General features: G+C 60.7%; 1 protein-coding gene across 3 annotated transcripts in view; it reads right to left on the bottom strand.

The window, feature by feature from the left end:
* Positions 1–41: 41 nt before the first annotated feature.
* CUX1 (cut like homeobox 1) overlaps positions 42–15,872 on the bottom strand; it is a 352,629-nt gene continuing 336,798 nt past the window's right edge. For all 3 annotated transcript variants that reach the window (XM_047779774.1, XM_047779773.1, XM_047779772.1), the window contains exons 15-23: positions 8,714–8,841; positions 7,917–7,983; positions 7,338–7,450; positions 3,907–4,023; positions 3,113–3,196; positions 2,490–2,546; positions 2,018–2,098; positions 1,156–1,220; positions 42–944 (exon numbers count right to left, since the gene is read on the bottom strand). In XM_047779774.1, coding sequence (XP_047635730.1) covers positions 875–944; positions 1,156–1,220; positions 2,018–2,098; positions 2,490–2,546; positions 3,113–3,196; positions 3,907–4,023; positions 7,338–7,450; positions 7,917–7,983; positions 8,714–8,841 — 782 coding nt within the window. In that variant the 3' untranslated portion in view covers positions 42–874. The remainder of the gene's footprint in view (positions 945–1,155; positions 1,221–2,017; positions 2,099–2,489; positions 2,547–3,112; positions 3,197–3,906; positions 4,024–7,337; positions 7,451–7,916; positions 7,984–8,713; positions 8,842–15,872) is intronic.

Here is a 15,872-nt window from a genome sequence, read left to right as displayed (position 1 = left end):
TGCTTCCTGTACCCCCGGGGGTCACAGAGCTGCGGCACCAGTGTGGCTGCAACAATGTGTTTATTCAAAATGTGCAAAGCTGAAGCAAGTGCAAATCTAATTTAGGAAGATCTGCCAGTGGCCTCAGGGTGACCATGCTAAGGTGGCCCACAGCCAGCTCTGCTTGGCTGAGAAGCACCTGGGCCCCTCAAACCGGTCCTTGGGTTTGAAGAGCCTGGGGTGTAGCGACTCGCTGGAGATTCCTCCTCACTTAAAAGCCAGAATAACTTGCTAATAAGAAAGCAAACATTAGGGTGGCTCCAAGGGCTGGGTGGGGGCAACAGAAACTATCCTGCCCTCTGGGGCTCCTTCACTTCTTGGGGTGGGGTGGGGTGGGGTTGGGGTGAAGGCTGGACTCAAAGCCTGCTGGCCTGCAAGGAAGGGCTTCCACATCTTGGGGAGAGGGTGATGGATCCTAGGGGAGCCCAAGGGGATCCCAGAGCCTGGCACAGAGAGGCCTGCGGACCCCAACTGGATTAACCACTGCCAAAATCAGGGGGAACTCAGTGTCACAGCTGGGATGTCTCTGCCACCAGGACTCGTGGTCAGGCTGCAGGTGGGACTGGGGCTGGGTCACCAGCCTGAGATGGGCCTGAAGGGGTCCCTTTGGCTCAGCCTGGCTTGGCCTTGGGAGTTTTCTGGACCTAGGGGGCCTGATGTGGCTGAGACCATCTTTTAAGGGGGCCCCAGGGGACCTGGGGCACTGTCGGGTGGAGGGCAAAGGCAGTCTACGTGGGGAATTCAACAGGGAAGGGAAGCCTATGTCATTAGAAGCAGCTGAACAAGCAGGGGAGGGGAACGCAGCCATTACCATCCTGGGGGAAGCCCCAGGACGTCACTGCCACAAGTCACCGGCTGCTGCCCCGTGGTCATTCTCGTGGAACTTGTGCAGGTGATCGGCGAACCTGTGGGCCACAGAGACCTTTGCTGAGGCCAAGTGTGAGAAGGAGAGGAATGCGGGGGGTGGCGGAGGGCACAGGGATCTCCCGGGGCTAGGCTGGTATGAAGGTCGTGGGTGGACCAGATGGGGGTAGGGATGGGGGGCGGGGGACCTAAGAATGCACTGGTGCTGGGGGCTGAGGGTGGGGCCGTGGCGGGGCTCGGCCGGGGACTCACTTCTTGGCACAGAAGGTGGCACAATCCCGCTCCACGCTCTCGCTCCATGCCAGCTTGTAGAGCACCTGCCCAGGGAGAGACATGGTGAGCTGCTTGTCCTGCCTCATGGCCACTCCTGTGTTCCAGCTATGGCCCCTGGGCTTGGCTTCCTGACTTCTGAAGGTTCTCGTGGCCCGGGCCCCAGGATGGGTAGGCCTTAACGTTGCTCTCGTGCCCGCCCGTTTCACAGATCGTCCTGGGCCTACTGCTGGCAGGGCCAGGGCCTCCTGCCCTGGGCTGAGTTGGAGCCCAGGCTAGCCATGTTGGGGCCATCTTGACTGTGGCCTTGCTGGGGGTGGGTGTCTATGAGGCTGGAACCTTCCATAGGCACGCCCTCCCCTGCCTCTGCCCCCACGTGGTGGACACGCAGCCATCACTAGGACCCCGTGTGTGCTGTGCCCACCCCCTGGACGGTCCCTCTGCACCCGAGGAGATTCAGCTCGAGGTGTCCCTTCTCTGTGCAGCCCACCTGGCTGTCCCTTAGTAGAGTTAGTTAGACTTGTTTTCCCACCCGTCAGCCTCCCGCAGTGGCCCTTCCCTCCCCCAAGGCCCTCCTCTCCCCCAAACTCCTCTAGGACTCAGCCCTGGAAGGGGTCAGCCAGGCCCCTTCCATGGAGCACCCAGGCTGCTGCCCCAGCCGGAGGGCCTGATGGGGGGGGGGGTTGTGGTCCCCCGGAATGAGGATGGGGGGCGGTGAGGCCCCTGATGGGGAGAGAAGTGGCCAAGAGTGGGCGCTCTGCCCCGGGGTCGGCCCACGGGGTCTCTGCCGCCCCTGGGGTGTGGAGAGGGGTGAAAGCATCCCTGGCCGGGTCCGGACACTCACCAGGAAGACCAAGCAGTGCAGGAACAGCGTGTAGAAGAAGCCGATGGTGCGGGCCATCTTGTTGGAGAGAACCAGCCGCCCCTGGGTAGCAAGGCAGGCGTGAGCAGGGATGGGGCAGGCCTCACCCAGCCGTGCAGGGCTCACCCACAGGGCAGCAGGGGGAGAGACGGGCAGGCAGCCAGGTTCCACTCCACTGTAGGGGCTGAGAACCTGGAATTCCAGGAATTCCAGGGAATGGCGCCCCCCCTGTGGCACAACTGGAGAACCTTCCATAAATGATTCACCCAGAGGAGCTGTCCCGAGGGGGAGGGCCCCCGTTTGGGGTCACACAGGCACTCTGGCCGGGGCCTAGGGATGCTTGAGGGGCAGTGGGGTCCCCAGGGCTTTCCAGACTACGCTGGAGTGGAGACACTGAGGTCCCCAGAGTCAGAGCCCAGGCCGGTCCCGGGTGGGCACAGGAGAGGGGACTCACCATGCTGAGCGTGGCCTTGTCCCAGGGGCTCAGGCTCAGGTACTTCCGCTGCCGCTCCTGAAGGGGGACAAATGATGAGGGGAGGACCCCACAGAACGGCCCTGGCCCCAGCTCTGCTGAGAGGGACCCTGCTCTGCTGTCCCTGTAGAAACCCAGGGGCTTCCCTGGTGCCCAGTCCCACTCAGGGTGACATCCTAGACTTGTCCGACATCTGTGTGACCAGGGCAAGTGAAGGGAGCTGCTGTCCCCTATGCGGTGGCCCATTCTGTCCACAGGAAAGTCTTTAGGGTGGTGGGGGTGGGTGGGGGGTTTATAAGCCTCCCCCCCGCCGAGTCACCCAACACCGGGAGCTCTTTGCTACTCTGCCTGCCCCCAGAATGTGCACCTGGGGTTAACCTGGCCACTGTCACACACCCTCACGCAGCCATCGGCAGGTGCTCCTGGCACTCTGGGCCCAGCCTCCACGTGACCAGCGTGGGGCGGGGGGCGGGGGGCCCTGGTGGTCTGGTGCATTGGGGTGCAGTGTGGGGGTGCAGGGTGAGGCTGGGCCTAAGTGAAGGGACCAGGGTGGTGGAGGGGCCGAAGGGAGGCTGAGGCCAGGGGAGCAGGGGGGGCCCTCGCACCCGCTTGCTGAAGGAGGAGAAGGGATCCAGGCGCTCCTCATACTGGGTCGAGTACCGCAGCTCCGTGTCATCGCTGCTGCCGCCCTGCGGGGAAAGGAGGAGAGACGAGTCAAGGGACCCAGCGGGGGGACAGCAGGCCGACAGCGTCACAGGGAGCCTGTTTCCTCCCTAGCACAACAGAGGTGGGGAGAGGGCCTGGGTGACAGTGACAGGGATGGTGCTAAGTGTTCAGGGACTCTGCCTGGGTCAGAGGCCTCCCACTGGGGTCAGGGCCATGGTGCCTCAAGGCATGAAGGGGAACTAAGGCCCAGCGCGGGGCTGGAAGGTGGGAGATGGACAGGGGGGGGCCAGCGCAGGGAGGTGGCTTTGGAGGGGCTTCTCTGGGGGTGTGCAGGGTGGGCCCAGGGACCCGCAACCCCAGTCCCCCTGACCGCCTGCCACTGGGTCTGTAGTACTAGTTTGCACGGAGTCTGGGCGCCCTCTGGTGGCTGGAGGACAGCTCCAACTGATGGTTTGGACCCTGTGGCTGAGTCTTGTCCCAGGGAGGCCCCCCACCAGGGTGTCACTGCTCCATCCTAAAGTCCTCTGTCTCATCAAGTCTCAGAGGGGCTTCCCTGCCTGAGGGGGGTCCCCTGTGAGGCCTGGGGGCTGACAGAAGCCAGGGAGGGCAGGGAGGGCCCTCCCAGCCCAGAATGGAATGGTTGGGTTCTGTCCCAACCCTCCCGCCTTCCATGCTCAGACCACCTCTCTCCTTGCCTGGTCCCCCTGGGGCTGGACCTGGGGAGGGCGCTTACCCGGCCAGGGTAGCTCTGCAGGAACTTGATCTTCTCGTAGAGCTTGATGTTGTCAGCACGCAGGCTGTCCAGCTCGCTCTGCAGGGCTTGGATGGTGTGCTGGGCGAGGCGGTTCTCCTGGGGGCAGGCAGGTGGGCGAGTGGGCAGATGGGCAGGGCCAGTAGTAGGAAGGGGTGTGGGGAGGGTCCTGCTCCCTCTACCTGCAGCGCCTTCCTAGCCGGGGGCCATCGCCTTGAGCTGCCGGCATCTGCTCAAAGCTGCTCGCTCTAGGGAGACCCCATGCCGGGCAGAAGTCACAGTTCCTGGGTCAGTTTCTTCATGGTTTTTTTGGTTTGTTTGTTTACAGTATTGTCGGTTTAATTTTTTTTGGCTTTTTCTAGGTCTGCACCTGTGGCATGTGGAATTTCCCAGGCTAGACATTGAATCTGAGCTGCAGCTTTCTTGCCCTATGCCACAGCCACAGCAATGCCAGATACGAGCTGCATCTTCGACCTACACCACAGCTCACGGCAACGCCGGATCCTTAACCCACTGAGCGAGGCCAGGGATCAAACCCGCATCCTACTAGTTGGGTTCATTACCACTGAGCTGCAACAAGAACTCTGTTTAAAAATTATTATTGAGATATAATTCATATAACATAAACATCACCATTTAAAAATGTACGGTCGTTTTTTTTTTTTTTTTTAGTATAGTCACAATGTTTGGCAACCATCCCCACTAATTCCACAATATCTCTGTCACCCCAATAAGAAACCCCACACCTGTCAGCTCCCCATTCCTTCCTCCCCAGCTCCTGGCAACAACTAATCTACCTTCTATCTCTATGGATTTGCTTATTCTAGGCATTTTGTATAAATGGAAACGTACAATGTGTGATTTTAATGTTTGCCAACCTGGGGGCAGAGGGAAATGTGATCTCATTTTTCAACTTAGGAAAATGCTTACATAAGTGTTTTCTTCACACTGCAAAAACATTCAAAAGGACAAAAATGCATGTGGGAGCGTGGCAGGGCCTCAAAAAATTAAAAATAGAATTACTGTACGATCCCGCAATCCCACGTCTAGGTGTACACCCCAAAGAGCTGAAAGCAGGGGCTTGAAGAAATGTTTGCACGCCCACGTTCATGGTTCACAGTAGCCAAAAGGTGGAAGCCACCCAAGTGTCCAGGGACAAACGGAAGGAGGAACAAGATGCGGTCCACACATGGGAATATTCTTCCGCCTTAAAGAGGAAGGACACGTTGACACGTGCTACGTGAACCCGAGGGACGTCACGACAAGGGAAATACGCCAGTCACTAGAAAACACATACTCTCTCTGATTTCCAAATGCATAGAGTCAGAGTCGGATGGTGGTTATGGGGGCGCAGAGGAGGGGATGGGGTGTGAGTGTTGAATAGGAACGGAGTTTCAGTCTGGGAAGATGAAAAGTTTTGGACGTGGGTGGTGGTGATGCTTGCATGACAGTGAGTGTACGTAATGCCCCTGGGCTGTGCAGTAAAGACGGTTACGACAGGGAGCTCCTCTGTGGCGCAGGTTCAGTCCCTGCCCTGGGAACTTCCACAAGTCGTGGGTGCAGCCAAAAAAAAAAAAAAAAAGGTTAAGATGGTAAGTTTTAAGTGATGTGCCTTTTATCACAATTTAAAACAAGTACATGGTAAGAAGTCTGGATTTTTCAAGCAAAAGGTAGAACATTATAAACTCTTTTCTGGAGTTCCCGTTGTGGCTCAGGGGAATTGCATCTGACTAGTATCCATGAAGTTGTGGGTTTGATCCCTGGCCTTGCTCAGTGGGTTAAGGATCTGGCGTTGCCGTGAGCTGTGGCATAGGTCTCAGGTGCAGCTTGGATCTGGCATTGCTGTGGCTGTGTCGTAGGCTGGTGGCTACAGCTCTGATTCGACCACTAGCCTGGGAACCTTCATATGCCTCTGGCACCGCCCTAAAAAGCACACACACAAAAAAGCCTCTTTTCTCACCAATGAATCTAATTTGAAAATACTCTTCTCTCCCCACTGAATCTAATTTCTCCCCACTTAATCCTCCTTTAAGGGCTGCCTAGCCTTGACTGGCCCCAGCCGCCAGGGGGCGTGCGGGGGCTCCCTGTTCACTGTCCCATGGGCGGCTGGGAGGGGAGCAGACTTCACGGTCCTTCACTAGAAGCCTCTTGCTCCAGAGCACAGAGCACAAAGCCTCCCGAACTGATGCTCAGCGAATGCCTGCTTCCCTGAGACCTCAGCTTGGAAACCCCGTGAACGGGGCCCGGGTTTGGAGAGGAAGGGTCTAGACATTCCTGTCAGCTCAATCAGTGACTCTGCGAAGATGGAGACCTTCTTGGTTCCTGTATCCCCGGGAGAGCAATGGGGCGCGTGTGCGTGTGTGTGCGTGTGTCTCTGTGGGATGGCTGGGGGATCTGCAGAGTCCCCAGGCTGGGGTGGTACCCTCTTGGTCTGTCACAGACCCTCTGCAATCTGCATTCAGTGTCCACTTCCGCCATGGGGACGCCCACCTTGGCCTCTGCCTTTGTGTCCTGGACACCCCTAGCTCCTGCTTTCCCCCCACTCCCGGATTTTTTTTTATCGTCCCTTGTTCCCCTCTGTTCCGGGGACCACAGCCATCTGCTGGCATCTGCCCAATGTCAGCAGTGCCCACGAGGAGGCACTGCCTGCTGGTCACCTTTGCAGATGAGACTGCCCCTTCCTCAGGGGTCCACCAACTGGCTGCTTAGCAGCCAGGGGGCTCTCTTGGACCCCGCGGAGCACCTGGCCTTCTCTAGACTGTTCCTCTTCCTAGGGTTTAAAGACCCTCCTCCCTGGGACCTGCCCTGCTTCCCTGCTGCGCCACCTGATGGAAAGGTGTCTTCCCAGATGCTGGTGACCAGTCATCTTCCGGGGCTAGGCTTCTGCCCTGAACTGGCTGCCCAAGTGACCTCTGACCCTGCATCCTGGCAGCATTAGTCCCCTGCTTAAGTCCTTTGGTGGCAACCCAGCCTGGCAGTAGGGCCCTCTCCTGGTGACTCTGTTTGGTTTTGTTTTCTTTTTCGGCCGCCCCGTGGCATGTGACATATGGAGTTCCCAGACCAGGGATTGAACCTGTGTCCCAGAGCTCCAGAGACCATGCCGATCCTGAGAGCCACAGTGGGAGCTCCGTGACTCTATTTTGTCTCTCCAGCCGTAGAATGACCTGCACGCCCTTTCAGCTTCTTGGCCGCCTGTTTCCGCTCCGTCTCTCCTTTACCTTGAGGGTCTGATTCCTCTTTCAAAGCCTAGTGTGGCACGCCCTCCTCTAGGAAGCCCTCCCGGACTGCACAGAACAAATCTAAGGCCACCGAGGTTTACGGTCTGTGACACATCTGTCTCCCCTGAGCCCGTGTGTCCCCTGCTGTGTCCTCAGGTCCAAGGAGTATAGGGGAGGGGAAAGGACGTGACTCACAGCCTCCAGCTCCTGGTTCCGGGCACGGAAGCGCTCCCTCTGGCTGGAGATGATGGAGAGCAGAGAGTCGACCTGGCCCTCGGGGAGGGTGCCGCTGGCCGGTGCTGAGGGTCCTAGGAGGTGGGGGGCAGTGGCTTAGGGAAGCGGGAGGCACCGCCCGGCAGCGGGCTCTCGGGTCGTCAGCCCCCAGGGAGCTCTGGGCAGGTGCCATGGGATGAAGCTTCTCGGTGTCTGAGCACAAGGTACTGACAGGTCAGGGGACGGGGAGGGGAGGGGAGCAGGGAGAGGCGACGGGAACAGGGTCCCTCCTTAGCCTCCTCCCCTTCGTCTATACTTGGATCTGAGCCCCTTCGGCTGTCGGACTGGGCTCCCACCTCCTGGAGCGGCAAAGGGACACTGGGGGCCCTGGGTACCCCCTGGCCGCGGCCACCATGTCCTGCGGCCCCAGGTTCCGGCCTCGGCACCCGAGGAGGCACTTCTGCTCCAGCCCTCTGGCTGCGTCTCGGGGCTGCGGCCTCCCCAGGGCGCTGGCCAACACCCTCCAGCCTGTGACGGGCCCCTGTGGCGGCCCCTCCTCACCGTAGAACAGGGCAGTGGCCTCCTTGATGGGTTCGGGAATCTTCTCCAGGCCGAGCTCGGCTGCGCCCTGCGGGTGAGAGGGAGATGTTGGGGGGGGGCAGCCTCCCCCTGTGCACTGAACACAGGATGGGGGAGGCGGGGGGGAGCAATAGGAGGTAAGGAGTAGGCAGCAGGGGCGGGGGGGCGGGGGGCGGTCTGGGGCGGGGGCTGGGCACAGCAGCGGCCACAGGATGGCCTGGAAAGGGCACCTCCCATGGGCCACTGAAGAGAAGGCTGGGCTCCAAGTTTGTCCTGAGGCCAGGGCTCGGCCCTGAGGGCACCAGAGGCTGAGCCGCCCTGGCCCTGCCCGCCAGCCAGCCAGCCTGCCCTGTGATGCGGGGCCAGCCCAGCCTCTCCCAGAGCCCCGTTTCTTCCTCTATAAAATGAAGGGGGTGCTGTGAGGACCCGCATGGGTGGGTAGGGCCCAGCCTTCCCTGATCTGGGGCCCCAGGTCCTCCAGCTGTGAGCTGCGTGGGTGATCCTGGCCTTGCTTCTGCGCAGAGCCCCCAGGGCAGAGGCGCCCCGACCCAGGGGCTTTGTGCCAGCTGGAGGAAGCCTGCCCTTTGCCCTGTGGCCTGGCAGCCCCACCTGGGCCTCTGGGATGAAGTGAGAGGATGAAGCCCAGAGGTGGTGGGTGACGGCCCCTGAGGGGCTTGGGATGGGGCAGGTGGGTGCCAGCAGGGCAGTTGGTGTTTTGTGAGGCTGGAAGAGCCTTGGGTAGGGGGTGAGGGGGTGCGATGTGGCGGGGGGGGCCTCACCTCCGCATCCGGCCGCTGGATGGACTGGATGGTGCTGAGGTCCTGCTCCAAGCGGGCGATCAGCTCCCTCTGCTCGGCTGCCGTGGCCATGACCTCCGTCACGTGGACCTGCAGCTCCGCACAGCGCCCTGTGCCAGAGGAAGACGAGGTGGTCAGAGGGAGGCTCGTGGGGCCCATGGTACTTTCCCTGCTCTGTGCCTCCCAAGCCATAGTCCCCACCCGGGAACGGAGGACGGCAGTGGCCGGGCAGACCCGAGTCTGAGGTCTGGCCCCACTCCTGGTTGGCTGTGTGACTCTGGGCAGCGAGTTGCCCTGTCTGGGCCTCATTTATGAAATGCTGACAACAAACCCTGCATAGGGTGGCAGAGAGGGTGACCCGGGCCTGAGGTCTGGCGTGCTGTCCTTTGGGGTGGACGGTGTAGCCACCAGGGGGCACTGTGGCCTCAGAAATGCCCGAAGGCCTGGGGCTGTGGGCAGTGCCAGGAGAACGGCTCCGGAGCCCTCCTCAGCCAACTCACCCCTCACCACGCGCCCTGCTGACCAGCCAGCCTCACCCCGCCCGCTCCATCCCCTGGGGGCCTGCAGCATGCGGGGCTCTACACAGCTCACAAAAGCCCGACCCATCAGAAAAGATGATTCCCAGTTTCCAGATGAAGAACTGAGGCTTCCCGGCCTGGGATCAGACCCGAGGGTGTCCACTCCGGCTACGTCTAAGCCGTCCCCCCACCACGGTCTGCACTGCCTCCGGTCCTGAGTGGATTTCTTCCTTCAGAACCACTGAAGTCCCTCTGCGCCTGGCCGGTAGGTGGTATCGGCGGAAGTGAGGGGTGGGGAAAGGGGCTGGGCCTGGTGAGAGGGCTCTGGGTGGCGTGTCGGGGTCAGGCCTTTGTCTGCTGGCCCTGGAGCTTTAAGCAGACCCCAGAGGGAGGAGCCCAGAGAGACCCCAAATGTCACCGCGTGCTGGCCTGGCCCAGAGTCCTTGGTGGGCATCAAACATGCTTAGGAGGGAGGTGGACGGGAGCCCTGGTAAGGCACAGGGGGAGGGCATCTTTATTAGAGGAGAAGGGACAGAGGGAGGGGACAGGTTCAGTTCTGGGCACGGGGCGTCCACAGGGACAGCCACAAACTGAAGCACGTCCCAAAATGGTGCTGGGTGGACAGACCCCTGGGGACAGATGGGACAGGGCGAAGGTCGGGGAGCCTGTGGAGAGGTGGCACGCAGCTTGGCACCTAGGGACCCAAACATGGCAAGGTTGGGTGAAATGCCAATGAGGTGATCCCTCAGCCAGGTCCCTGGGGAAGGGGCAGTGTGCAGCTCCAGGAGGCATCCGTGGGCATCGGGGAGGGGGCACCCCACCCGGGGTTCCTGTGCATTTGTGCCTGTCTGCTGCTGGGGGGGGGGCGGTGGGCACGCAGGTCCCTGTCCCTGCGCACATGTGACACTGTGTGCACGTGTGAGGGCCCTGGCAGCAGGCCCTCTGTCCTAGGCTGCCCGGGCCCACTGGTGCCAGGCCCACCCCCGGTAAGCTGGTCTGGAGAGCCCATCACAGCTGCTGCTGCAAAAGCTCTCAGACACCGGGCGAGCCGCTGAGGAGATGTCTGGGGGTGCAAAGCTGAGTGCTGGGGGTGGCTGTCTCCAAAGAGGTGGCTCTGGGGGAAACTAAGGACTGGCTGGCATGGAGGTGGCTGCCATGAGGCACAGGGAAGAGGCCGGGCAGAGGCGGGGCAGCAGGGTTGACGGGGAAGGCTGAGGGAAGGCCTTGGGCAGGACTGGGGACCCCCAACCCTGACTTCATCCTGTCTCTGCTGCGGGGGGGCACGCACACGGGGATTTGGGATCACGTCTCTGGGTGGCCACTTGGTGTCAAGGGAGACTGAGGTGGAGTCTAGCAGAACTGGGCTTGAACTCTGGCCCTGGGACAAGGTGGTAGAAAGTACTGGAAAGAGTCATGACCCCCATGTTGCAGAGAACCCAGGAGGTAGGGCCCGAGCCTGGAACCAGCCCCCAGATGGGGACAGGGTGGGCACCTGTGTGCTTGGGCTCCAGTGAGCGGCTAGTGGAACAGCTAAGGGGGTGTGTTCGGCAGGAGCTGCACCCACGGGCCTGAGGCTGGAGGCGCAGGCCGGGGACACCTCCGGGTCCAGGGATGGGCATGGGTGACCAGAGGGTGCTGCTGAGACTGGCCAGAACTTCTGGGGGTGCTGACATTTCAGGGCTGTCCCGAAAAAGACCAGAAGAGGAGGTAGCAGGAGGCAGAGGGAGGATCAGGCGCAAGTGTGTTAAGGCACCAGGTCGCCCAGGGGCTGTCGCCTCCTTCCCAAAAAAGCCTGAGCAGGTGAGGGCTGGAGAGTTTGGTCAAGTAGTGGTGGCAGGGGGGTGCAGAAGAGGGACCTGGGGCCAAGCCCACTGTAGACAAATGACGGATGGGGCTGAGTGATGGGGGGTCGTGCCTAAGAGAGGGGGTCTTTAGGAATATGCTGCGGGATGGAGTGTCTGCAGCGCAGGGAAAAGCCTGTGCACGGGGGAGGCTGCGTCCTGGAGAGGGCGGGCGGTGGGGGGGGGGGGTGCGGAGAGATGGAGAGAGAACCCCTGGCCTGAAAGGTGGCCCGTATCCACCTCCTCCCCTTACGAAGGTTTTTGGGACGTCCTTCTGGGAGAATCCCGGACGGCTTCCTAGGGGCTGCATTTCACAGGAGAAAGCAAGCAAAGCGGTGTCCAGGTCAAGACCTAAGGGCATCGGACTGTGACTGAAGGTCACGGCCTGATTTCTGACCGCAGGTCAATCACCTGCAGAAACTCATCCCACTCAGAGTCGGGTGGTGAGGCCTGGGGTGTCACACCCACGGTGTTCCCGAAGGCAGGGAGCGGGGGTGGGCGGTCCGAGAGCTGCTCGGCGTGCACCGGCTCTGCTGGGTGGGCTCCGAGGGGAGCTGAGTCGCCCGCACATCCACCCCCTCCCTGCCTCTGCGCCTGTGCGTCCCCACGGGTGGCCAGAGATGGTGCCCAGAGCTCCCCATGCACCCCCAGGCTGGGGCACCCCTGGCAAGCCTCCTCTGTCGCCTGCAGCTCTTGCTTTGTCCGCCAGCTGGCCAGCACCCGTCTCCCATCTGAGACGCACACTCCCCACCCGTTCTCTTGGCTCCACTGCGCCTCCAGCAAAATGCCCCGAAGAAGTCGCTTAGTCTCGTGTCCACTTTCTTGAACGCTTCCCGTCCGACGTGGACGCCCACCATGCCACTGTCCTCGCCAAGGTCACCGATGACCTCGCACCTCGCCGCGTCCTCATGTCTCAGCTCTTGTCCCACTGACGCACCAGCCCCTGTGCCCAGGGCTCCCTTCCGGGCACCTGCCCTGCTGGCCAACGCTCCTCAGTCTCCTTTGCTAGTCCTTGTCCCCCGAGGCGCTGAAGGCTGCTGCACCCAGGGCGGGGCCGCCCCTGCACACTTTCCTCTCCCCTCTCGTCCCCTCGCCGGGGCCCCGAGCGCCACTGATAAGCTGGTGACCCTCCCATGCACATGCCCCTCCGAGTCATTCCTTTCCCTGGGCTCCTCCTCCAGCGGGATGTCTTAAGTGGCATCTTCAGCTTAATGGGTCCAAACTGAAGCCTGACTCCGACCCCCCCGTCTGTGTCACCCCGGCAGGAGCCCCTGTCACATGGCCCCTGTGGTGGCATCCTCAGGGCTGAGAGGAGCAGAAGAAGGCCATTCTTCAGTGGCTCAGACCAAACCCCTGGGGGCCACCCTTGCCCTCCTCTGTCACTCCTTACATCTAATCTGTCACATGCCCTATTTCTGGCTTTCCCCTCCAGACAGACCCAGAATCCAATCAGTTTCACCACTGCCACCGCCTGGTCCACGTCACAACCTCCCATCTTGGCTCCTTGACAGCCTCCTCACGGGTCTGCTGTCCTCCCCCTCACCCCAACCGTCTAGTTATGAAGCAAGAACCGGAGAGCCTCTTAAACAGGAAGATCAGAGCATCCTATGTTCAAAGCCTCCATCGCCCCCACTCCCCTGCCGCCAGATCCCTCCGAGTGACCAGGCCCCACCAGCCAGGCGTCCCCCGTCCCCCGGCCTCTCCAACCTCGAGGCCTCCCGCCCTCTCCTGGATCACGGCACTGGTTTCCAGGCACATGTGCACGTGCGGTTCTCTCTGCTGAAATGTTCTCCCCTCGGCCCCCTGCACGGTTCACTCTCTCCTCTCGGTCAAGACTGTGGGCGGTACCTTCATAGGGAGGCCCACGCGGACCCCCTCCTGAAAACCGGACCCTCCACTGGCTCCTCCGGTCCCCTCACCTTATTTTTCTCCTGTGACACGGATCCCTGTTTGCGGCCATGTGATTCACTTACTTATCACCTTTCTCCCTTCTTGTTTGTCCCTTGCTATCACCCCAGCACCCAGGGCAGGGGCCCATGGTGAGCCCTCCACGTTTTATTAGCCGATGGGCTGAGGGACTCCCGCCCAGCAGGTATGCTCCATTTCCTCCAGGTGGGAGGTGGCACAGGGCGGGTCCTGGGGGCTGCAGGGTCTCCCAGCTGGCCTCTGCTGGAACCACCAGCTGATAACTGCTCCGGCCTCACCCGGCCCCCTGCCAGCCGTGCCCTGGCACTGGGCCTGCAGATCTGCCAGTGCAGAGCCCAGAGTGACCCCACCCCTGCACCAGTGAGTGCACACTTGCAGGGAGTGGGGAGGGAGGCAGCAGGGGGTGGGGCCCCTGCCTCCCTGGCTGAGACCCTGTCCCTCCAAGCACAGCTACAGACTCCTGGTTACACCTGAGTCCTTCTTGGTGCCAGATGAAAAGAACGAGCATCACCCACGAAGCAACACTCATGCAGCATCACCTCCAGACCGGAGGGATTATTCTTATCACCCCCACGCATGCCCTGCCCCAGCACAGCGGCTTTCTGTTCCTCTGACTCGCCATACTGTTGCCTTTGCAGGTGCTGCCCCTCGACCTGGGTGCCCTCCCTGCCAGTGCATCACAAATGCCTCCACCCACTTCAAGGCCTCTGGTGAAATCTCCTAGCCTTCTCCCAGGTGGGTGCCCAGACACCGCATCAATGCCACATACAGGACAGTGCCTGGGCCATGGAACTCCCCCCTTGTCTGTCTCCCCTCTGGGCTGTGAGCCTGGACACCCAGCCTGAAGCCCGCCCCCGGCGCAGAGCAGTTCTCAGCCTCTATCTGCTGAATGAATAGGAAAGGAGCTCCCAGAGGGAGGTGGCCTTAGCCGGGCCTGTGCCTGCCCCTCATGCTAGATCTCAGCTCCGTGACATCTGGGGCCAGGTCATTCTTTACCAAGGGTCTGTCCTGAGCATCGTAGGAAGTTTCTCAGCATCTCTGGCCTCTAGAGGCCAGTAGCACCTCCCTGCGCAGTTGTGACAGCCCCAAATGTCCACGCGGGCAAAGTCCCCCCCCCCCCCGTTTGAGAACCATCTCCGCTCCCCCCCAATCCCCGAGAACACAGGTTTGGCTGTAACAGGGCAGGGATCGGCCCTGGCAGGTGCTACCTCAGACGGGTCTCTAAGAGGCCAAGGCCTCCATGGAAGGCGCAGTCCCCTGTCCATGAGAGTGGGGAGCAGGGAGGGCCCTGCCTTCCTATCTGTGGCTGACTGTTTAGCAGGGGGCAGAAAGAAGAGCTCCCCTGCCCCCCTGCCACCTGCTGCTCCAGCACAAAGTGGAAACAGCTAGAACTGGAGGGAGCTGCTCCAGCCACCAAAGCAATGAAACACTCTGTCGGCAGACACAGCTGCTGCACCGCGCGGGCAGCCATGCCCGGCAGCTTCCAGGTGTTACCACTTAGGCCTCCCAGCAGCCCTGTGTGTTCAGCATCCTTATGTCCCCTTTACCGAGACGGAAGCAGAAGCTCAGAGAAGTGAAATTCATTCACTCTTTCAGAGATTTCCTGAGCATCACCTCAGGCTTGCCTGAGGTCACCAGCTAGAAGAGAAGATGCTGGGCTACCTGGCCCCACAGGCGGGGCCTCTGCAACATGAGGGGGTCCTCCAACCTCACACCCTGGAGTCCCCTACCTCTGCCTCAAACACAGCATCTCTGCCTTGACCTCCACAGACTGCTCTCTGCTTGGAAAAAACAAAAAAAAAAAAAGGCCGTTCCTCTTGATAGTCTGAGAGTCTTCGCCTCTTGGAAGAGGCGGGAATTTCTGAAATGCCTGCCCAGGACCGGGCATGGCTGCGTCTCCCACTTCCACTAACACGGCGCTTCCCCCGCCGCCTGCCATGGGGTGGGTCAGACCGGGATTGAGGCCCGGTTGGCCGGGGCCCCCACCAACGTCACAGCATTTCTCCCCAGCCCCCTGGGTTCTCACCCTGGCTCCCCACACACAGGCCCGCAGACTCTGTGACCCCCGAGGCCAGCATCTAGGGCCACGGAGGAAATAGCCACACATCTCAAGGCAGCCACGCGGAAGCCCTTTAAAACGCGAGCAGACTAGACGGCTGTGGACGACTCACACTCTAATGATGACACCATCCTGTCGCCCTACCCCGCACACCTGCAATTCCTCAGTGCATCGAACAAGGCCGCATCACTTTGCTCAGATCTACAGAACTAGAGAGAAAGGAGAAAGGCCGGGTACAGGGAGCCCGAACACTGCCTGCCCAGAGACAGCCCCGACTGCAGACAGAGCAGGATGCCTTGCTCCTGTTCCTGCCGCTGGAGCTGGCCGTTTACAAACCAGGAGCCAGCCCTGCAAAACCACAAGCAGCTGCACTTTTGTTTAATTCAATCTCACTGCAAAAGCTCTTGGGGAGACTTTCTGGGTCAAACGACTTTGTGCTAAGTGCCTTTGGTAAAAAAAGGATTTTATATTTTAATGTAGTTAAAGGATCTTTAAAAAGTGGGGGGTGTGCCTAAACGAGCAAACGGCAAACGTTCACAGAGTTGGGTTTAAGTTTTCCAACCCGAACTGGCAGAGCCTTCATGGTTTTATGCTAATTTCTCCCATGGGGCTCGGGAGGCCGGGCAGGCATTTGGAGGCGGCTTTAGACACATCCACATCCAGGGCCCCCACAGCACCTGGCCTTGCGGAGAGACTCCCCCTGCCCTGGGGTCTCCTGGGCAGGGAGCACTGAGTCTGGTTTAGCTCATGCTTTTGTATCACGCGCGGGAACGTCACATCTGAAACCTACAAATCAA

This window comes from Phacochoerus africanus, chromosome 5 (genome assembly GCF_016906955.1).
Source record: "Phacochoerus africanus isolate WHEZ1 chromosome 5, ROS_Pafr_v1, whole genome shotgun sequence".
Taxonomy (NCBI): domain Eukaryota; kingdom Metazoa; phylum Chordata; class Mammalia; order Artiodactyla; family Suidae; genus Phacochoerus; species Phacochoerus africanus.
Note: the sequence above shows the minus strand (reverse complement) of the source record. Positions and strands in the feature narration are given on the sequence as shown.